Source organism: Amaranthus tricolor, chromosome 9, assembly GCF_026212465.1.
Source record: "Amaranthus tricolor cultivar Red isolate AtriRed21 chromosome 9, ASM2621246v1, whole genome shotgun sequence".
Taxonomy (NCBI): domain Eukaryota; kingdom Viridiplantae; phylum Streptophyta; class Magnoliopsida; order Caryophyllales; family Amaranthaceae; genus Amaranthus; species Amaranthus tricolor.
Window position 1 is genome coordinate 27,018,480 of NC_080055.1, and position 22,369 is coordinate 27,040,848.

Here is a 22,369-nt window from a genome sequence, read left to right on the forward strand (position 1 = left end):
GTTTGGTTTTGGGCTATTTTAGAGTCGTTTTGAACGAATCACAAAATAAAAAAATAAATTAATAGGCGAATTATATTACACCAGAAGGGATTGGGAGTGTTTGTCAAAATACTTGTCGAACAATTTATAAGCTTTATTCTAAAGATGATGTTTAGTAAATTAAGTGGTTAAATTATTTATTTTTATATCTGGACTAATTTACAACAAATTACTTCCAAAAGTATAGAGTCAGATAGTCAAATTTGTCACTCTTGCACAGAGGTTTTAATGTTTGCAGCTTTGCATAATAAGCTGTTTTTATTAATGTTGCTGTTATTTTTCCTTCACAATTGTAAATTAAGAAATGGAGGTTTTTGTTAAATGTAGGAATATATTATTTTCATTAAATTTGTATATTTTTTTAAGGAAAATTTAAGATGTGTAGAATGATTGGTCAAACAGTTGTGAATACCGATGACTCTGCAAATATATACTGTCTTTGTTCTGAATAATTTACATCAAAGAGATTAGTGTTGCTTTTTAAGAAAAAAGTGGATAATGGTAATAAATGAAGAGAGAGTGAATTATGTGGATGAAATTAAAAGATGGTTAAAGATGTATGGATGAGATTGAAAGAAAGTGATAGGCCATAGTCGAAAAATAAAAATGATGCAAAGTAAATGCAACAAACTAAAATAAAAAATGTTACAAATTAAATGGTAGGGACGAAGTATTAGTAGCGTCGAATGGAGATGGTTGAGTGTTGACAGTTGACGGTAACTGATCCTGGATGGCTGGCCATAAAAAACAACGGTACACTTCTATGAGTATATGACAAACTCGTGAATAATGCAGCAGTTAAGCATAAACAAATATTTGTGTTCTGCTAATTTTAATGAAAATGTATAGTAATAAAAAAATTATAAAAAAATTTGTGTGGATAAAATAAAAAAAAAATTAAAATATGCGTTTACAAATGAAATTTAAAAAGTGATGGGTCATTGTCTAAAAATAAAAATAATAGTATGATACAAAATAAGACGAATAATGCAAAATTAAATATAATGCTAAATTAGAAGGATGAAGAAGATACTCAGAGTAAGGGAGTGAATTTGCAAACTCAATTTGTTTTAATTTTCATTTTGGGTTGATTTTACTAATTTTGTAATATTTTCTAACTTAAATATAGACCCCACCACTTAGTCAAGTAACTTAACATCTCAATTACACATTTAAACCCTCATAAAATATTATCCACATAAAGCATTTGCTCTCTTCAATTAATATCATATTTTTACAAAATTTCATAGTACATTTTTTTTAAACCAACTCAGTTCTCTTCTTGATGAGACCATCTAATATCTCGCACTTATTTCATTGCATTTTTTTTGTTTTGTTTTGGATACCTCGAACTGTTTCATCACAATGACAATTATGTCCATTAATAAATATTTATATTTCTTTGGTTTTAAATAATAATGTTCGATAAAAATTACTTATTAAATAATGTTTTTTTTTTTGGAGTTACATGATATTTGATATTAAAGGTAGTGTACATTTGACCTCTAAACTCCACTCAGGGAGCAGTTAATGTTTAATGACTTTGAGGTGATAAGAATATTTTTGTAAGCGTCATAATTCACAAATGTTGGATGTTTACTATGTTTTATTACTTGTAATTAGCCATTTATTACTTGTAATTAGCTTTATTACATTTATCTATTCTTTAAGGGGGTGTTTACTACGTTTTAGAGTGAGAATCTTAATAATTTTTGAAAATAAATATTTTATTTTAAATTATAAATTTTAATTATGAAATCATAAATGAAGAATTTGAGAATGACAACATTTGAGCAGTTATTCTCAAATTTTCAACTTTAACTATTTTAAAAATAATTGTGGAATTTGATCCAAATTCAAATTAAAAAATTTTTAATTTGTCAAATAATAAATTTAAGTCAATTTCAAATTTTTAAATAAAATCATCATTCCCAAACAATACATTAAGGATCTTTCCATTGATTGAATTTTAATCAAGCTTCTACATCAATAAGACAATAATATTGTCTTCTAAATGTTGATCAATTGATCTTGGGATTTTCCCCACCTTTAAAATCTTATTTGTAAATTTTCATTTTGGTTTCAATTTGTCTATGCACTTCGCGTTTGAAATATTCAAAGTTGTTTATTTTTCTCTAACAATCATAAAACTATACAATTAATATCAAGTAAAGAACAGAATAAGGATATTTATACACAACTTTTTAAATAAAACGCGTTTATGGTGAGATTATCTCTATTAGAGTATCACATTATAAGATGGGCATGTTATTACTCACTAGATAAACTTAACACAAACTCTTTTCTTTGAGTTTCCTTACAAAAAAAACTCTTTACCTAGAGTTAATGTGTCAGATTTTCGTTTTAAAATTTTTTTTAAACAATTATACTCTCTCATATTCTTTTTAGTTGTTCCATTTAATTTTGACACACTATCCAATGTATTAATTTAATTCTAAATATATCTAATTGTGCATAATTAAAAATTATACAAATTTGATATTAATAAAACTTACATTGAAATGAATCAAACAAGATTCCACGTGACTATATTTTAACGTTTAAATTAAAAATAAAATAGAAATTAAAAGTGAATATAGATGGGACGTTGAAAAGAACAGGAGGGAGATTAAACCAATCTAACATACGCCGTCTCTCCATAAAAGCGATCTTAAGAAATAATTAATGAATTAAAATTCAATTAGTAATGTATCGATCCACAACTTAGTCTTAAACGTGTCACTCCAACGATGAATTAACACTAATTCTATCTTAGGGTCTAAACTCACTTCTTTTAACCGAAAACTCCATTCCCAATTCTCTGCTCACATCTTTCTCTTCTCACCCATTATTCATGGAGGCTTCAGGGACACCTAGACGGCTGAAGGGACACACTGATGCTGCTACTTTCTGCATTGCTTCGCGCCAACGTCCTGGTGTCGTTTTCACTGCTGCCGAGGTACTTACTTTCCTCGTATTTTTAACACTTCACCCTGGATGTGCTGTTTGAGTGGTAATGTAGATGGATTGAGTTCCTCATACTTTGAATCAAAAAAAATGCAAATTCAGTGTTGGATGATTTGTGGGTTACTTTAGTTTTTTTATATAGATTATTAAATTGTTGATAATGTCATTTGTGGGTTGTTTTTTTCGGGGTTTTCTTGATTTTGGGAAGTTATGAATTATGAGTTTGATTATTGCTTTATTGCTAGACGGGAGTTCAAATATTGGTTTTAATTAGAATGATTAAAACTTTGATATCAAGATCAGATGTTGTGTAAGTTAAGTTGTTTTTTGTAATTGACCAATCGAAGCCGATGTCATTGTGGCAGACGGGAAGGGATACATCTTAGACACTAAAGGTGTGTTTGGATTGAAGGAAATGGAGGGAAAGGAAAGGGAGGGATTTGGAGGGAGAAAGAATTCCTTGTTTGGATGGCAAAATGGGAGGGAAGGGATTTGGAGGGGAGGGAATTGGAAGAATTTGATGGATATTTTTTGTTAACGTTCCAATCTCTCTAAAGTTGGAAAGATTTGAAGGATAACTCCCATCTCCCTTCCTTTCTTTTTCATTCCCATTCCCTCTTATACAAACAAGAGCTATTTCACTTCCATTACTCTTCCCTTCCTTTCCCTTCCTTCCCTTCCCCTTCTTTCTCTTTCTTTTCTCTCCAAAATTATTATCCAAACATAGTGTAATTGCTAAGAAAACTAGAGAAGTATAATACTAGTTTTGGAACTCAAGTCACCTACATTAGATTAAATGGGTGACTTAAGTTCACCGAGAAATTAGGACTTAATACTTAATAGTGAAGGACCCAAGTGGAGTCTTGGGATTGGTCATGGAAGAATAATCATGGTACACATCAAAGAATAATCACTAGAGGATTTAGCCTTGAGGAGCAAGGCTTCAATCAACTTAGGAAAAGTGTAGGGAGAATGTGAAAGGCATTGGGGACCAAAGCAATACGTGGAACAAAGCTGGAAACGAATGACAGGTGCCGCTGCTTGAACAAGCAACAGCCCACAGTGACATTCTGACGCATTTTTTCTGCTGATTTTGTAATCTCGTATGCTGCCCTATGTTGCCCTATTTATAGTATACTATACCCCTAGGTCATTGTTTAGTAAGCCAAAGTCTCATTCATTTGCTTAATTACTCCCTATGATGTATTAGCCTCTCTCCCAAACACACACTTCCCCATTGCAAGTCCTATCAAGTTTGATCTTTGTCTTTTAAGCTCATAAACAATACAACTCTAGCTAAGTCACTAACTCAAGGATTATGTGGTTCACCCAACTCTAGCCTAAGTGTGGATGCAATGTAAGTTGCGTGAACCATGTAATCCTTGTGTTAATGTTGTTAATGTTCTGTTAATGCTTTATTCATCATTCATTTGCATATTTAGTTCATTGATTGCACCATAAACTATCCTTCCTTTATGCAACTTTCCTTCATGTATTTGACACTTCCGCTTACAAAATCTTCATGGAGCAAAATATGCTATGTTTGGATGTGAGAAAATAAAGGGAAAGAAAAGAGAGATAAATGGAGAGATGCCATTTCCTTTCATTTGGATACTGAGTGGGAAAAGATGGAAATGAAAGGAAGTTAATTGAAAGGAAGAGTTCCTTCACATTTGTATTCCTTTCAATATTGGAAATATATGAAATGCAAACACGTCAATCTTCCTTTCCCTTTGTTTTCCTCTCCTTCCTTTACATTTTACATTGTTATCCAAACACACTTAAAGTTGGAGCATTAGTGAATTTGATATCCTAGTTGAGGTAACTATTCAAAAAAAATATTTCATTATCAAATGTCATTAGGTGGCTCCCACCTACACTTTGTTTTAGCGGGGTTGGATTCAACCATCCTCTTTCTTTTCTTGTGGTAACGAAGTGATTGTTTCAGATTGACATTGACCTTTGATAACTTATTTGAGCTAAGTTTTTGGTGAAAATCTTGGTAAGACGTAAAGCCTAATGTGACACCAACCATTTCTGTATAGGACCCAAGTGTGTTTAGTAGGTTGGCTATAATGAAATCCAGTTGTTTTGTAAGCTTTATTATTTCTCGAGAGGAAGAATTAGTTTGAATTCGTTAAGGGATTACCAACCCTATACTGTCGTTAATTATGAGCTACCATTAAGTGTGTACAGTTTTATTTGCAAAACAATCTGACAACTGGCAAAGGTTAACATTGACTTACTTGTCTTTGTTATGTTTTTGGATCATGGGCATGTTGTGAGTTAGCTTGCCTTTAATCGCTTCATGCAATGCCTACATATTCTTTACTTTCTTAGGAATACATAACAAAGGTTCCTATGGTTGGGTTTTCTTTTGGATTTGTTGTCTCATAGAAAAGACATTTTCCCTTATCAAGATATAGGTTTAAACTTTAGCAGCTTTGTGGAAAATAGAAATTCTGATTGGGTGGCATACCTTACTAGCTTTGGTACTGGTGTATGGTGTTGTTTTTGACATTTTTTCTTAGAGGTGTAAACAACAGTGGGACACATTTTCCCATTGACTTGTTTTGGGCGACTCTTTCCCTCTCTACATCATGTACACAAACATTTCAATATGTAAAATAAAGTGTTTGAATTTCTTTTTTTTTTCTTCATTTTTGTTCCTATTCTAAAAAAGAAAAAGAAAGTGAAAAAAAATTAAAGATAGAGGAACAATAATGGCTTATTTTTTTGAACTATTTACATGAACTACAAAGTCATATTCAATGTTTTAGTGGTGGTTTACTATTTCACTTGCATGTTGCCGTTTTTTTTGTTTTTTTCATCAGGATGGTTGCGTGTGCTTGTTTGACTTACGATGTAAAGATGTGCAACTTCTCATGAAGTTCTCGAATGACCCTATATCTTCATTGTGTTTTAAAGAAGGTGTGTCTTTCTAATCTTTGGTTTTCTATCTTTGCTAAAAAAATGAAACAAGTTGCTACAAGTAACTTAGAATTGGGTATGGGTGGACCTCGTTGGTGTTCAAGTTTCCAACTTGGTCGTTTTGTGAAACATTTTGTGATTTTGGCCAAGAATGTAGTGTAAAAGCATCATGCCTATGTTGGGATTATGGAAGACTAGACTTGGATACTCGAGATGGATGAAGATTTTGAGTTACATAACATGACCTCCCCAATCCCCTTAGATGTCTTCATAAACCTCCATTTATATTCTTATCTACCTACAAAAAGGAAATTTAGTTGAATGTATATGTGCCTTTTATTCTGCACTGTCTGTCCTCCCCATCATCCTACAAGCTTGGACCTCGTTTTTATTCTTTAATGTTCAAAGAAGAGATGGTTGGGGAAGGGGGTTAGTGAGCAGGCTGGCATAAAGACATTCCTTGGTTATAATCTTGTGGAGTTGTGGGATAAGCATACTATGCTATTCAAACTTGTGAAAATAAAATGTGTTCCCATTAATATATTGTTTCATCAAATCTACACATCATCTACAAGTCACTTTCTTTTTGCTAGTGTGCTATAGACGTGTAGTTTCTTGTGAAACCACCTTAATGACGTGATGCCAACAAATGGAAAGCCAGTACACGAGTATCAAGAACTCAAGATTATTAGTCACAAGCTCACATTGAAGCCTTAAAGGTGAATGACAAGGCATTGCGAGAGTCATGGTGTTTGTAACTTGAGGTGAATAGTGTTTTGCATATTGATGCTCAAGTTATGAGCCACTTGATTGTGGTAACTAGTGTGATTATTGCGTCTCTTGTGGTTTATGGGTTTGATATGTTAAAGGATTCTAACATAGAGGTGAATTTGAGACAAATAAGTGCCCAACTTATTAAGTGCATTGACTTTGACTTTTGAGCATGCCCTGAGTGACACATACCATGTCTGAAGCATTAGGCTATTTGTATTTTGAAATGATCTACCTAATTGAAGTTAAACAAAAGAAGATACTCATTAGTCCCCAAAACACTGCTCCATCCTTTTTTGGTACTCTATTTTGATTTTCAGCTCTATTAGTGAAGCTCACATTGAGTATCCTATAGATCCACGTAAATATTAGTAATTTTTACTGTTTAAGATTAGCTTTAGATTTTATTGTTTGTGTACTTTTGAAATGTAATTTTATTCACTAATCCCTTATATGATCTTTGAATGACCTAGGGAATGAAAACATGATCTACCTTTCCTCTGGGGCAGAAGTCAGATGCTTTGATGTACAAATGGTACAAATCATTTGTAAAACTTGTGGTTGGAATTTAGAAGTAGAAACTCTTATGTTCCTTGTGTCTTATACTTTCCACATTCACATGGTTGATTTGTCTGAGGCCTTGATATTTAGGCTACATTTGAGAAGCCCTTGGAGAACTACAAATACAACAAAGATGAAATAAACCAGGTAAGACATTATTCTATAATATCTTTGCAACACTTAATTTGACAAGTTTTTGTCAACCACTTCCTTGCATAATAATTTTGAATATTAGAGACTCTTTAGCATTAATGGCCAAGTTCCTATCATATATACTTGTCATGAAAATAATGTATCTATTGTTCATCAAGAAAGTCAGGCTTGTAGCACATGTTGGAGGATAACTATCTGCTACTCGCAAATATTTGAGGATCCAAATTGCAATATGACACCTCTTTTTGACCTTTATCTCCGCCATTTAACTAAAAAAATGGGAAGAGTACTAAAACTTGTTCTTTTTATCACGTTGGCTTCTGATATCATGTCAAGGAATCGAATCAATTAAAAGCTTAGTTAATGGTTGAGAGCCTAAGATATGTTATATATTCTAACACGCCTCCTCACACGAGAGCCTTTGGGTTATAAGTGTGGATGCAACACAGACTTTCCTCTTACCCGACGCTAAATATTCCACTTTAAATGAGGGGTGGTTGAGATTCGAACTCGTGACCTCTTATCACGTTGGTTTTTGATATCATGTCAAGGAACCAACTCAATCAAAAGCTTAGTTAATGGTTGAGACCCCAAGATATGTTATATATTCTAACACGGCCCCTCACACGAGAGCTCTTTGGGTTAGAAGTATAAATGCAATACAGACTCTCCTCATACTTAGCGCTAAATATTTCACTTTAAATAAAGGGTGGTTGAGATTCGAACTCGTGATATGGACCCAACACAACAGGAAACCATGGTATAATTCTTTTTTTCTGTCTAGATTCCATTCTAACAAATTACACATTCCTCTGCTTATGAATTATGATTGAAGAAATCTTATTTGCTTGAATTTTCTGGTACCTTTCATGTATACCTGTATTGGATGATGTATGTGTAGCTTCTAATCTGTTTAATCTATATGCTATATTCAGAGAAATTGGGCAATGAGAGAATTTCTTAATAGGCATTGCAATGAATTGCCAAGCATTTTTGACGAGTTTTGCAGTTCAAAACTGGTTTAAGTCTAATGCTCATGAAATTGAGTTTTGCTGCTTGTAAGTGATGCTAGAAGCCATCACACAGTTTTTTTGCTGACTAGCTTATACTTCATGATTAACCAAAAGATTTAGTAGTAACGGTAACAATGAAAATGATACAACCTTTAATCTTTTTTAAGGTTTAACACTTCCCATTTGTTTTGTTACATTGTTTCGAACTTAAATTCATTGTGTTGTTTTCTGCACTTTTGGTTGTTTTTGATTTAAGTGTATCGGATTCGGACCATGGTATTGTACATTTATGTTAAAATCAAGTTCGTTTACTCTTGGTTGTCGTAACTGTTTACTCCTAGATAACAAGGCAAATGTTTATTAATATTTTTGAAATTAAGCTTTAATTTTTTGTTGTTTGAGTCTAATATGATTTAGGTGCTTTATGCAGTATCAACTTAACTACACATCTTCAACATTATTTAATTTTGTTTATCTTCCCTCTTTTTTGGCAAAGATTCAGTCAGGTATATAATGTTCGGATTCTATGTTACTGCGAAATTCCTACTTCTTCATGTTTAGTGTGTTGGATCACAACATTGAGACTTTATAAAAATAGAGTGAGAAACATAGGTTTTTGCTGTATGTCGAATCCTTTGATCCCTACTTGTGTCTGACACAACATATACAAGTTTGAGTGATATCAGGTCAACTTTTCATACTATGTTATTTATTTGGAGTTTAACACTTACACTTTAAACTTGCAAACTATGTTCTTCAATTTAATAAATGCTCGTCTTTGTGGCTTTTGTATTGAATGTTTTTTTTGTGGCTTTGTGATGAACATTTTTTTTGATTTGCGAGTCTTGTCAATCATTCTGGCTGAATTGTTGGCTATAGGCTTGTTGTGGACTTGTGGTGTGGTGAGGAAGTTATGCCCCAAAACCTTATCACTTTTAGCCAAATGTATAGATTGTAATAAATTCAATCTTGGAGCGGTAATAACACATCATTTTTGTCATATACAGATATCTTGCAACTCAAAGTCTACATTTCTTGCTGCTGCAGATGATAGTGGTGATGTGAAGGTACTAACCTAGTCATATACCACTCGATGAAGGTCATATATATTAATTGGTCTATGATTTAATCCCTGTTTCATATTTTTTTGCTACTTTATATCTTAGCTGTTAATCTTGAGTACTTGTGGTTTCGTTAGGCTGTTCTGAATACTAGTCAAGAATCCATTTATACCAATCATTACAGCTTTTTTTGCCACATCAGATCTTAGCTTCTGACAATGGTACTTATGGCAGATAATTGACATCCAACGGAAATGCCCTTTCAAGACACTGAGATCTGGTCATGCTACTGTATCCTTGCAATTTTATCTTGAAATCTTTTGGTTCATTTGTTGTATGCTTTTGATGAGATAGGTGTACAACTAAAGAGGCATACAGTATCATTATACAGTGATGCCCATACTCACCTTCCACCTTCTGCCATTTTGGTGTCCGTATGACATGACCCAGATATGGATCATGGATGAAGATTATGGGTTGGCATTGTCTGGGTGAAAATGGGCTTGTCGTCCAAAGAAGGGGAACATATGTGAGGGTTTCCTAAACCCTAGATCTATAAATTAGGTACCAAGCCTAAAGGTAAGAATAATCTTATAGTGAAGAGCATGAACCAGAGACGAGGAGAAAGAGAAAGGGGATTTAGAGAGAAGGGGAGGGAGAATGGTGATGAGAGGAGAGAGAGAGACAGAGAGAGAAATGAGACCCAATGAGAAGAGGAACGCCAAATAGAAACTGGGACATGAAAGTTTTCATCAAAACTTTTGACTTCCTTTTTTTAGTCTTAAATACAGAACAAAATCAGTGGATCTGATTCGATCAGAACTTTTGAGCTTCCTTTTCCAACTTCACATTACGCCATCAAACCTTTTGAACTTTCTCGTTTGATTTTTATGTGTTGACAAATTACCCTTTGGACTTTAAAGTCATTCAAAATTTGTCAACCAACTGTTTACCAGACTGTGCATTACAGCCGAAAAGCAAAATAGCTCCAGCATAACCGTACTGTGACCGTATTCTAAAGGTTTTTGAGCCTTCTACGACCGTAGGACTTGGAAACCCCAAAACCATCCTCAGTGACTGCCAAAACTGCTTTGCAGCCGTTACCACTACCGCGTCCGCTTCAGAGAATTTGCACAGAGATTACGACTCATTTAATATTCAAAAAAAATTCATTCTTTTTTCCCTCTCCTTCACACCTATATCCTAATGAATTTGTCATTCTTATATTCCATGTCTACTCTTATTTAACTAACTTTGTTGTTTACTAGTACAGAAAAATATTTAATCATCTTTATTGTTAAAAGAACTCAAAAAGAATATAATATAATAAAAAAAGCAATGTGTTATTTTTGTTGCCAAGTTCCAATCTGTATTTTGGACCCTTCTCAAGCGAGTCTTCAAGTCCTCAAATTTAGAATTTGACATGTCTGATACTTGAATCCCTTACTCGAATCCAACACCTATACCCGAGTCTGAGTGACAATTTATATATGCATTTGTTAACTTTTGTCTAATAGAGGGTTTGAGGTTGAATTTTGTATTTGACACATTAATGTTCTTTAATCTAACTTGAGTTTCCCTTCAATTTATTGATACCTCACTTATTCTTCTTCCAATAAGTTTATCTGAAATTTTATGACCTTGACCCAGCATTCTAGATATGTAGCAGTGCACAATTTGTTCCTTGGAAGCCTTGGGAAGGTGAATGTTGACTAAGTTCAATTTTTTCTTGGTAATTTAGAGGCTGCAAAACCTCTTTTTTGCATCATCTAAATGTAAATATCTCTTTTGTTTTAGATGTTGAGAGGTGCAAATCCAAATTTCTACAGAAGCTTTTGCTTTTACTGTAATATGTGGTCTGATCTTCCTATAGTTTGTAAAGTATATTAATGAGAATGAAGCTAGCTATAGTGTCCACAACTCTCAAGTCTTAACAATTATATCATACTATGGAATTAGAGAAGATTTCTCAAGCCAAAGTGGTTTGTTAAAAGGACAGTAGTTTAGTGTTTTCTGTTAAATGTTGGAGCCATTTGAAGCTTTGACTATTCACATACAAATGATTAGATTATTATCCAAGAAAGGTAATCATGGAATTTTTTGAGATATGTATGAAATAGCTTGGGAGGACAGTATGTGCCTTGGAAAAATTTGTTTTGGGGGATGAGATCTGGTCTGTGAGCTTGCTGGTGTATGAAGGAGGGTGAGTAGGTGTCAGGCTGCAATGAACTAGTATTATGGATAATTAGTTTACATAAGGGTAATTTAGGTAATTGCTAGGTTAGTGAAGACTTGAAGATTAAGTTATGTTTTATTATAAATAGGTGCAATCAGGGAGTTATTAGGTGTAACACTTTTAATACTCATTCGGGAGATCTCAAGCTTCTCTAATTGCTTGATCTATCTTTTCTTTTATTACTTTAGTATTGTAATCTTCCTTTTATCATCCAATTTATAATATAACTTCTCTTTTGTTCTTTTAATATTCATTTCCAGTGGTGATGTATTTTAAAACAAATAATGTTTCTTTATGTATCTAGTTCAAGAGCTTTAATTAAAGTAGAATTTTTTATTCCAGTGGTGAGCAATTTAAATTGTAGGTTGTCAAACAAAGCCTATGTATGAATGGAGCATTCCTCTAGCTTAATTTTATGGTTTAAGTTGAAAATCGTCAGTTTACTGTAGCTTTCTTGATTCATACTTCCTCTGTCAAAGGATGCAAGTGTGCACTTTGGTTTTGGTCATGAATTAAGGGGAGTATGCTCACAAATGCTCTTCACCTTAGTGGGATAATTAGGTTCCTACAAGCTGGTAATCCATAGTAGTCTTATGAGAGGTCAGGCAACGGTGTCATTTAATGGGGTAACCCTTGTCAATATAGGAAACTGTTGCATTCTTTTAGAATCATTCTGCAAAGGAAAGTGTTGCATCCTTTATGTGATGAAGGAAGTATATAAAATTTAAACTTTTTGAGTTTATATGACAGTCTAACTTCATATCGATGAGTGAAAAGCAACATTTAACTTGTGTTACAGTCACTTGTCATCACATTAGCATCTGATATAATTTAAAAGATGTTATGTGATGTCCATTAGAATTCAATGCAGAAACATCCCTTTTCTTGCAATATCTTGTTAGTGAAAGATCTTTTTTTGCATGCTTTTACTTGTTTATTTTTGCAAACTCTTAGTTACATACCTTACTTCCTGCAGTTATTACCGGTGGTCTGGATTCCAAGATGATCATGTGGGATTTCTCCAAGGGACGTCCATTCCTTGTGGTGGATTTTGGTACTAATATTCTTGGCATTCCCTTTATTGACCCACTTATTTATCCTTGTCCTCTACTATATAATTCAGTAAGTCAATGCTATTTGTTATATATGTTCCTTGAATGAATACTTCTTTTCCACCTTTGTATCCTGGGAGTTTGCCTAGTTTGATATCATTTCTTGCATATACCTTGCGGACATGTAATTATCTTGCTAAATTTCTTTTATTTTTTGGTTAATGGAAAAGTGTTGAAGATTATTCTTAATTCATCTTCTTCTGTTAAAGAGAATTGAAAACGATTTTAACTTGTAGAGTTTCATATCGAGCTAAATGATTAAAAGGGCTTTGATGCTTGTTATATATCTAGACCGAATACTGTTGCTCTGTTAAAGTTATTACTTCGTAGAAATTAACTTCTCAAATCTAGGTTGCTTCATTGCTAAGGTTCCATTCTTTTTGGTCAGTTAGTGTTTAATACATCGGCGATTTTTCTACCTATATAAATATGTATTATCTAAAGCCTATCAACGTGTATTTACTATTTATGAAGTAGATATCTTAATAACTATACATGTTTAGAGAAGATCTTCCTTCATTCCTCAACTAGTTAAGCCCACGTAATATTGGTAGAAGATTAAGAATTGAGATTGAACTCACTTAATACCCTAGAAATACAGTAACTTTTGAAGTAAATTTAAAAAAAAATTGAGCGCCTGCCTGCCTGGTCAGCATTTAGCATCAAAAGAAAGTCTACGTGCTGTAAACTGATGAAATTCTTAGGTGGCATGATATGCTATTTGTAAGTGGTGATCTGATGTGATTGCTTTTCCCTCCTCTCCCACTCCCCATCCTGGCATCCCAATCCTTTTTGGTTGTAAAAATTGGGGTTGCAAATTTGGGGAGGATCTGAGCAATGGTTCAGTGGTCTGAAGTTAGGCTTTATATCATTAAATATCAAATTGGAGTGAAGGCGTCCATCTGCTATTTAAACTCCACATTATGAGGATACTCTTTTGTGTTTCAGGGAACCAGGAAGAAATAAGTGGAAATACTGGACAGTTTTACAACCCAGCTTTTATTCATGCTATAGCCGTTCCTGAAATGGATATGTTGGACAAGTTAGGAAAGGCCTGTGCTGTTGCTAGAGGAGACGGGATTATCAGCTTACTTAATTTAGAAGCAGAACTTGCTGCTGTTAAGCCAAAAGGTGCCTCTAAAACCCAAAAAAGTCTAGGCAGAACAAGTAGTGCTGCTTCCGTACCAGATGTTAAGGCTGAGAACCAAAATGAGGTGCAAAGGTTGCATTTGGATCACACACTTGGAGGCCATTCGGCAGCAGCATCATGCGTGTACGTAATTAAACTTTGTTTTTAACTTTTCATCCTTTTAATCTATAGTAGTTTAACATAATTCTCCAACTAATTCGTTTTTTGGACTCTCTATTTGCTCAAAATGACCAAAAATAGCCCAAAACCGTAATTTGCCTTTTCGATTTACGATTAGCGAGGAGATTTTTGCGAATCATGTGACATTGGTCTCTAGAATAGAACAGCAGCAATCACGGGACACTGGTTTTGGCAAGATCCAGTATAGGGAAGGGTAATCTTTCTAATGTACTTTCACTTAAAATTTCAGGACATTTTCATCATTTGGAGAGAAAGGGAAGTTCGTAATCTCCGGAGGAAATGATAAATCAGTGAAGATCTGGGACTGGTCCCAGTGTCGTGATGAAACAGAAACGAGTTCGAACAATGCTGCTGTCTCCAGCATCAATTTGCCAAAAAAAGTAATATAGCTTCTTATGTGGTTCTTTTCTCGGAAAACTCTGCTCATTTATATATGGATAAAAATCCAAAATTTAAGAGTGAAATCGACTTTTCTTGGCAGGTTAATTGGCTATGCACTACCCCGACTGATACATCGAATCTTGTTGTATGTGACACATCTAAAGTTGTTAAAGTATATACCATTGCTTGAGTTTAACCGTTGGCATCGAGTCAGTGGCAGTGAATTGTAGACGAGAAATGGGTTGCACACGTATAGAAAGTTATCTCTAAAGCTCGTGCTGCTTGAGTTTAGGATATCATAGCTGCTATATAAGCAAGTTTTGATCAACTAATACCTGTGGACAACCGTGTGGCTGCCCGCTGCTGTCATTTTCATGAAACAAACGGGTATTTTGCTTACAGCTAATGCGGCCGTAGAGTTTGGAGGCCTTCAGCAGCTATGCCATGTACTTAAAGCGAGTCTTGGGCTCGTAGTCTGATTGTAGTTCGTCCTTTGTATCTTTTTTGCGATTTATTACATATATTTTTGATATGTAAGGCACCTAAAATGCCAATCTCATATTTAGGTGAAGGTTTTCCAAAGCACTATTTACACGAAACTTATATTAGCACATATATTTTCTTAGATTGTAGGTGAAATATTATTTTTCTTTGCAATAGTGAAAATTGCTAAGATTGTTAGTGTTTTTTAATGATTTTATTTTAAAATCACCAAGAATATTAATGATTTTACTTAATTTAGAAACTTGGTTTCTTTTATTCCTATTTCACTAAAACAAGGAAACTATAGGCACCTTTAATTTACCTCCTATGTATATTGATTAGATGAATAAAGTTTTGTAAATGTGTGCATATTGGAGTAATATAAGTTAGTAACTGTATTGTATGTCCTTCCAATACTCAATTTTTATATTTCTATTTACAAGTTTGCTAGTCTGTAAATTATTTTTTTTAATAAAAAATATAATCAAATGAAATTTTGTTATATAGTTCTTATAAATTAACTATTTTAATTTTTACTTTTTTTTGAAATTTTTGTTATTTTTCACCTATGTCTTATATAAAGCAAGAATGACTTTGACAACTTTCTTATAAATTAAGAGATTGTTATACTTTTTTAAGTTCGTTCCTCTTATTATTACAAGTCTCATTAGATCAAAAAAATAGTGGACTAAGTCAAGCCATGCCAAAGACCTAAATTGATAAAAGAGGAGTTGTGTCAATTGTGTGTTGTGTCAAAACTAGGCACAACACCTGTGCCTCGTGGATTGTCATGCTCACTCATGCACAACCTACGGCTACACAATTATAAAAGTACCTGATTTCTTTGTTCTATTAAAAGTTGCTACGTAATTGACTTGTAACGTGAAAACGTCCGGGGACATGAAGTATTTAGGACCATCACGAGGAAGGATAAGACATGCATTAATTCTAACTTGGGACTTGGGAGTATGAGATAATCCAAATTCCATACCACATCAATTCAAATCTTACAATACTTCCAAACTCTAGTCCAAACCCCCCAAAAGGCCAAACATTGATACTCCTCCTAAACTGAAAATTTGAAACTAATAAGTATTTTAAACAAAAATAAATAAAAAAAAGTGAACTTCAGATCTAACTTAATTTCAAAAATAAGCATCTTTATATTCGAGTCTAAGGTCAGATATGTTCGCAGTTACTAACAGCGAACAAAAAAATTGGTCAAAATTGTTTGTTCGCAATTATTAACTGCGAACAAAAGAGAGACAATGTCATAGCGTTAGATAGGAAAAAAATAGAAATTATGTTTTTTGCGGTTAGTAACTGTGTGCCTACCTTTTTCCGTCCCATTCAACGTATGACATTGTCTCGTTTTTGTTCGCAGTTAATAACTGCGAACAAACAGTTTTGACTATTTTTTACCATTTTTTTGTTCGCTATTAGTAAGGACGAACATACCTGACCTTAGACTCGAACATAAAGACGTTTATTTTTTAAATTAAGTTTACTTAAAGCTTTTTTTTTTTTTTTTTTTTTTTTTTTAAACTACCTATTTGTTTCAAATTTTCTCCTAAACTCATCTTCCTCACCACTAGACTGACTCCCCCTTCTCCTAGAAAACCTCAAAATCTCAGAAATCTCTTCTTCTTAGCTACATTCTTCCCCCATTCTTCCATGGAAGAACCTCCATTTTTCATCCCCATTTTCCTACTTTTCACCCTTCTCTTAAACACGCACCCAACACAAACTCTATCCCCTCCCATTTCCCCTACTAAACCCCCTTCAATTTCACCCACACCACCATCTTCTTCTTCTTCTTCCTCTTCACCTTCATCAACACTTGACCCTAAACAACTAAGAGCCCTTCAATCCCTCAACATCCCCACCACAAAAGACCCATGTTCAACCTCCAACTCAATCCATAATATCATCCATTGTGACAATTCCAAACCCTTTAGACATCTAACTTCACTTCACCTTATAAATTGCTCAGAAGATGTTTCTCTATCATTTACTGCCCTCAAATCTATATCTTCCCTTCACGATCTTCAATTCATTAACTGCCCAATTTCCCCCATTTCTTTCCCACCTGAATTAGCCTCAAATCTCAAGTCTTTCGCTTGTTTTAACAGCTTAAGAAAGTTAACAGGAGTTTGGCTTAGCCATTTGCAGAATGTTACAGATCTTAATGTTACTGGTGTTCTTGTTAAAGCTAGTAGCCCTCTTATTATTGTGGCCCACTTGAAGAAAGTGAACAAATTCATCATTTCTCATGCTAATCTTACTGGGAAATTACCAGGAAAATCATGGAATTCTAACATTTCCCACATTGATTTATCAGGTAATCATCTTAAAGGAAAAATACCCAATTCAATTACTCATCTTGAGAACCTAATTTCACTTGATTTATCCTCAAATCAGCTGATTGGAGAATTACCCACTTCAATTGGTGACCTAATTGAGCTGAAAAACTTTTCAGTTTCATCAAATTCATTATCTGGGTCAATTCCTGAATCTATTGTTTCAATGGCATCTTTGGTTTATCTTGATCTTAGCTCAAATCAGTTTAATGGGAGTATCCCTAAATTTTTAGCTGATATGAAGAGTTTGAAGTATTTGAATCTTGAAAGGAATAATTTTCAAGGGATTTTGCCCTTTAATGTATCATTTATTAAGAGATTAGAGGTTTTTAAGATTGGGGAAAATGCTAATTTGTGTTATAATCATACCACATTGTCTTCAAAGGTGAAACTTGGTATTTCTCCTTGTGATAAGAATGGACTACCAACGTCTCCTCCAATGAAATCGTCACCTTTGGGTGGCAATGAAGGCAACGATTACGACTACGATAGTAGCTCGGAGGATTCCACCACCCAAAAAAGTGGTGGACATCATGGTCCTAACAAGGTTGTTCTTGGAGTTGCTATTGCTCTTTCTTCTATTGTTTTCTTGATTATTTTCTTAATTTTATTATCAAGGAAATGTGCATGAAAAAAATTAGAGATTATTATTGGTAACTAAATTAGGTTTCATTATTTATTAGATTAGATTGAAAACTTGTTTATTTGAACAAAGAAAAAAGGGATTTTTTGTTTCAAGTTTATTAGTGGAATGGAGTATACATTTTCCGAAAAAAATTGGAAAATTGTTAGGAAAAAAGGGGGGATTTTTATTTTTCATCATTATTTTTTCCCACATTGGTGTAATTTGTTGGTAATATAATGGATTATTGGGTGTATAATTATTAGTTCATGTTATAGAAAAGTACTTCTCATTTGAATTTGTTACAAAAGGATGCACTTACTCTATGGAGTTTTACTTAAGAGTTAAACGTAAAAAAATGTGTTAGATGTATTTATTGTTGTTTATACAAGTTGTTTACTATCAAAGAAAAAGAAATGAGCATATCATTTAAAAAACTTAAAGACTAATTCTTGTTAGTAATGAATTTCATTTGGACTTGTAACTGAATAAATATTTTTCCTTATTATAATTGTATGGTATAAGTTGTAACAATGTAAAAAAGGAAAAACCAAGTTAAAGACAATGAACAAACATAAATAAATCATAAAATAGGTGAAATAAAAAATTAAAAAAAAAAAGAGAATTATAGGTGTTGCCTTGTTGGGTTGGCCCAAAATCAAATGGGCATGATTGATAATAATCTTATTGGTGAATGTATATTGTATAACAAGCTTTTTGTTTTAGATTGCTTTGACGTCTACCAATGTTATTGTTCTTTACGAAGTACTTTCTTGCAAAGTACTCCTATGGCTTAAAATATGTTCACTAATTAATTGGGGAATGTGGTGATAATGAAAAAAAAATAAAGCTCAATTAAAAGCTAAAATTGCTTTTAATTTGTATCGCTTCCGTTATAGGTGTAGTTTATCGTCTTCTATCTAATCATAACTTCTATAAGCAAAATCTTCTAAATACGACAAGATAATTAATTAACAGTGATGGAGATATATTAAACAAGATTTGAACAAGTTTCTTTTGTTGATTACAACCTTGAACTTTGGTTCATTCTGTTGGAAAGAATGAGAAGAGCCATAGCAAAAAGGCGACGGGGGAGTTGCATAGTGGACACGAGGAGTAGATGGGACGGAGTTTATATAACATATATATCGGAGTCTCAATAATTTGTTTAAATTTTTAGTTGAGAACAAAAAGTTACAATTTCAAATTTCACTCACCTTTCATTTAAAGTAGAATATATTGCAATATATTATTTTTTTTTTCTTTCATTTATATAGTAATTTTAATTTTAAAATGATGTTTATGTTGTTTTAATTATCCCTAACACTTCTTAACTTTTTAGGCAAAACTCCTCACCTATAAAAATCAAATGAATTCAGATTTGGAATAAATCTAATATAAGTTTAGTGCACGATTCTTCAATTGCCTTCATTGGCATAGTTGCATAGACAATTCACTCTACACTACAATAACTCACACCTACTTATTCATACTCTCTAAATCTAAGCATAGTATACACTATTTTTAGTGTGGATAAAGTACGCATAAAATCTAATCTCTAAATTTGAAGCTATAGAATTATACTCATAATAAGTAAAATAAAATAAAAAGGATTTTTTTTTTTGAAAATACGGTATTCTCACAATTCACATAAGTGATGAAATAAAACAAAGTACAACTTTTTTGATAATATTTTGAGTTTGATTCTTACCTGAGTATCATCTTTTCTCGGTCTACCGCTATAATTAAAAAATTGATAAAATAAAAAAGTAGAAAAATAAAAGGATTCAATTGAAGCTTGGCCAGTAATGAAGGCTAGATAATCCTGAATTCCTCATCCATCAGGAAGCCTAGTCTTAGTAACTCAGTAATGGATACAACTTCTGTCTCTCACCTCATCAATCCATTATTCACTCATTCCACCTCCATATTACTTCCTGGTAAACCCTTTCTGTCTTTCTTTTTCATTCTTCCTTTTCACTTCTATTTCTTCAAATTCCATGCTGATTTGTAATTCTGTTTCTATAAATTTATATAAGTTAAAGGGAAAATGTTAGAAGATGTTTATAATGTTCATGTGTATTGTTTCAAATCTTGAATTTGTAATGGATATGATTGGAAAACTGATTATGCTGGCTATGTGAAAGGTTTCCGATCGGACAGTCTTAAAAAATAGTTTACACTAGTTCAATTACTTTTGCTTTGATTCAAATGTTTAATTGGGGCAAAGTTGGAGAATCACTACGGTTTTGCTTTACTTTAGTGTAATTACTTGCTTTTTGATCTAGAATTTCGGAAAAAAAAAGTGTTTTTTTGTTCTGTCTCAAATGTTAAATCTTTTGCATCTCTACATGAATAAGTTATAAGCTAATGTACCACCAAAATTGTTTTGCTTGCAACTTACAAGAACAAGTTGGTCTTAGGATGAAAAACAAGTTCCTTGGCAGCTTTTTTTGGGTGTAGGGTAGACCAAGGGAAGGGGATAGCGAGAATGGAACCGTTCCTCTCGTGGGTGGTACATGCTCTAATTGAGACAAGATCTGTTCTCTCTGTGGCAGCTATTGAGCTCTCTCTGGTAGCATTATACTATTAGGATTTTAACTTTTTTATCCTTTAAAAAAAGTTAAATTAAATAATGTTAATAGCTAAATAACCCACGTGTGATCCCACTAGAGAGAATTTAGCTAACATATTAGTTTGATGCGCTTTCCTCCTATAACCAATTGGTTTTAGGATGGAACCTCAATAGGTTTATGTGCAGTCAACTTTCTTGTCATGCAGGTCTTGTTGTATACAAGCTCGATAACATATTTATCAGATGTGCTGCTCATTTTCACTTATTATACGCATAAGAACTTTCATTCTATGCTTGTTGCTACTTGCTTCTCATGATTCTTTCCATCATTAGTGCATGTGAGACAGTCACCCAACAGTAATTGTTAGACTTCAAACACTGATAATGGGCACTCCTACTTGCATCTTCTTATGTGAGATATGTATGTTGAATCAGGGATGATTATCTACATGATCTTCATGCTTGTTTCTTTTCTTTTCTATCTTCAAATATTCATCGTAGAGGCCCATATTCTTACTATCATTCTTTTTATGGTGTATGCACAATCGGGACTAGAATCTGAGTCATCATTTCTTGATGCAGCTTGTTATATTTGGCAGAGACTATATGCAGATTACTGCCTATCGTGTCCTGCAAAACACGATCATTTCACCTTAAAAACTCAACCGTAAGAGCTTACACAAATAAGAGGGAACATAGTCCTTTCTCGAGGAAGAGTGTCCTCGGAAGAGCATATGTAGATGATGAGTTCAGAAGATCTACACCTTCCGACAATAAGTCCATGAACAGGGAGAAATTAACAGTGTTGTTTAAGCGCATACAGACGGAAATCTCTCAAGGGGAATCTGGAACCGGTAATTATGTTGAGAGTTCACAGTCCTCAAATGATGATGATTCTTCTGTTGAAATATCTGTTCTGAAATTCCTTCAGCAATCAAACAGGGATACGAAAGGTGCGGTATTACTTGGGTTTTGTTTTCTTTATCTTAAAACACCTTTATTTGAGCTACCTGAACTCGGTTTTTTGTGATCTAAACTTTGGTAGACCTTACTTAGGCTTTGTTCTTTTCATCTGAAAACCAGTTAACTCCATTGATACTGTTTTGCTTTGAAATCGTGCTTACCTGTGTCGGTCTACAATTTGTTTTTTTTGGCAGATGACACTTCGAAACTGAAGCTTAGTGAAGACACCATAAGCAAGACAAATACCCGAAAACCTCCATCGACCACCAACTTCACTCGTCCAGCTTCCAACTTTGTGAAGAGATCACCTATTGCATCGTCATTGCCATTGCGAATCAATGAAACCGAGGTGAGTAATAGAGAGGAGTCTAGCTCGGCAGCTGATAAAGAGTTTTCGAAGATCGATAAAAAGAAGCTCAGTGAGCTTAAAGGCCTTGCCAAAGAGAGGGGACTTAGAGGCTATTCCAAACTAAAAAAAAGTGAGCTTGTACAACTATTGAAGTCCCAGGTAAAGTAATAACTAAGTGTCTAAAATTGTCACCCATTGCTTATGTTCTAGACATTTTAAGTTCTTGTAAGCCCCAAAGGCCAAAACAGAGGTTAATCCTATATGGACGCAGACCGAAGTTCATTGGTCAAGTTTTCTTTAATATTGTTCATTAATGTAAATAGAGATGGACATGGGTCCAGTGTCTCTTTGTACAATACTGTTCAATCTGTATATCACTCTGATAATGAAATCTGCAATTACCCTTTTGTTTGGCAATGTGTTCTTGTGGGGATGCACTGATGCTCATTTGTTGAATTGGTA

The 22,369-nt window shown here is 33.5% G+C and overlaps 3 protein-coding genes across 3 annotated transcripts; all 3 read left to right on the forward strand.

The window, feature by feature from the left end:
- Positions 1–2,691: 2,691 nt before the first annotated feature.
- LOC130823896 (uncharacterized) lies at positions 2,692–15,404 on the forward strand. Its single transcript, XM_057688726.1, has 11 exons — positions 2,692–2,998; positions 5,841–5,937; positions 7,182–7,243; positions 7,360–7,416; positions 9,443–9,502; positions 9,731–9,787; positions 11,155–11,197; positions 12,709–12,786; positions 13,793–14,117; positions 14,404–14,554; positions 14,656–15,404. The coding sequence occupies exons 1-11, from the start codon at positions 2,894–2,896 to the stop codon at positions 14,743–14,745; spliced, it is 1,125 nt and encodes a 374-aa protein (XP_057544709.1). The 5' UTR covers positions 2,692–2,893; the 3' UTR covers positions 14,746–15,404.
- A 1,225-nt stretch (positions 15,405–16,629) lies between these two features.
- Positions 16,630–18,285, forward strand: LOC130823902 (receptor-like protein 51). The gene has a single exon (XM_057688733.1). The coding sequence runs from the start codon at positions 16,713–16,715 to the stop codon at positions 18,027–18,029; it is 1,317 nt and encodes a 438-aa protein (XP_057544716.1). The 5' UTR covers positions 16,630–16,712; the 3' UTR covers positions 18,030–18,285.
- A 1,516-nt stretch (positions 18,286–19,801) lies between these two features.
- Positions 19,802–22,324, forward strand: LOC130823898 (rho-N domain-containing protein 1, chloroplastic). Its single transcript, XM_057688728.1, has 3 exons — positions 19,802–19,960; positions 21,195–21,548; positions 21,753–22,324. Exons 1-3 carry the CDS (start codon positions 19,891–19,893, stop codon positions 22,073–22,075), a joined length of 747 nt encoding a protein of 248 aa, XP_057544711.1. The 5' UTR covers positions 19,802–19,890; the 3' UTR covers positions 22,076–22,324.
- Positions 22,325–22,369: the final 45 nt, after the last annotated feature.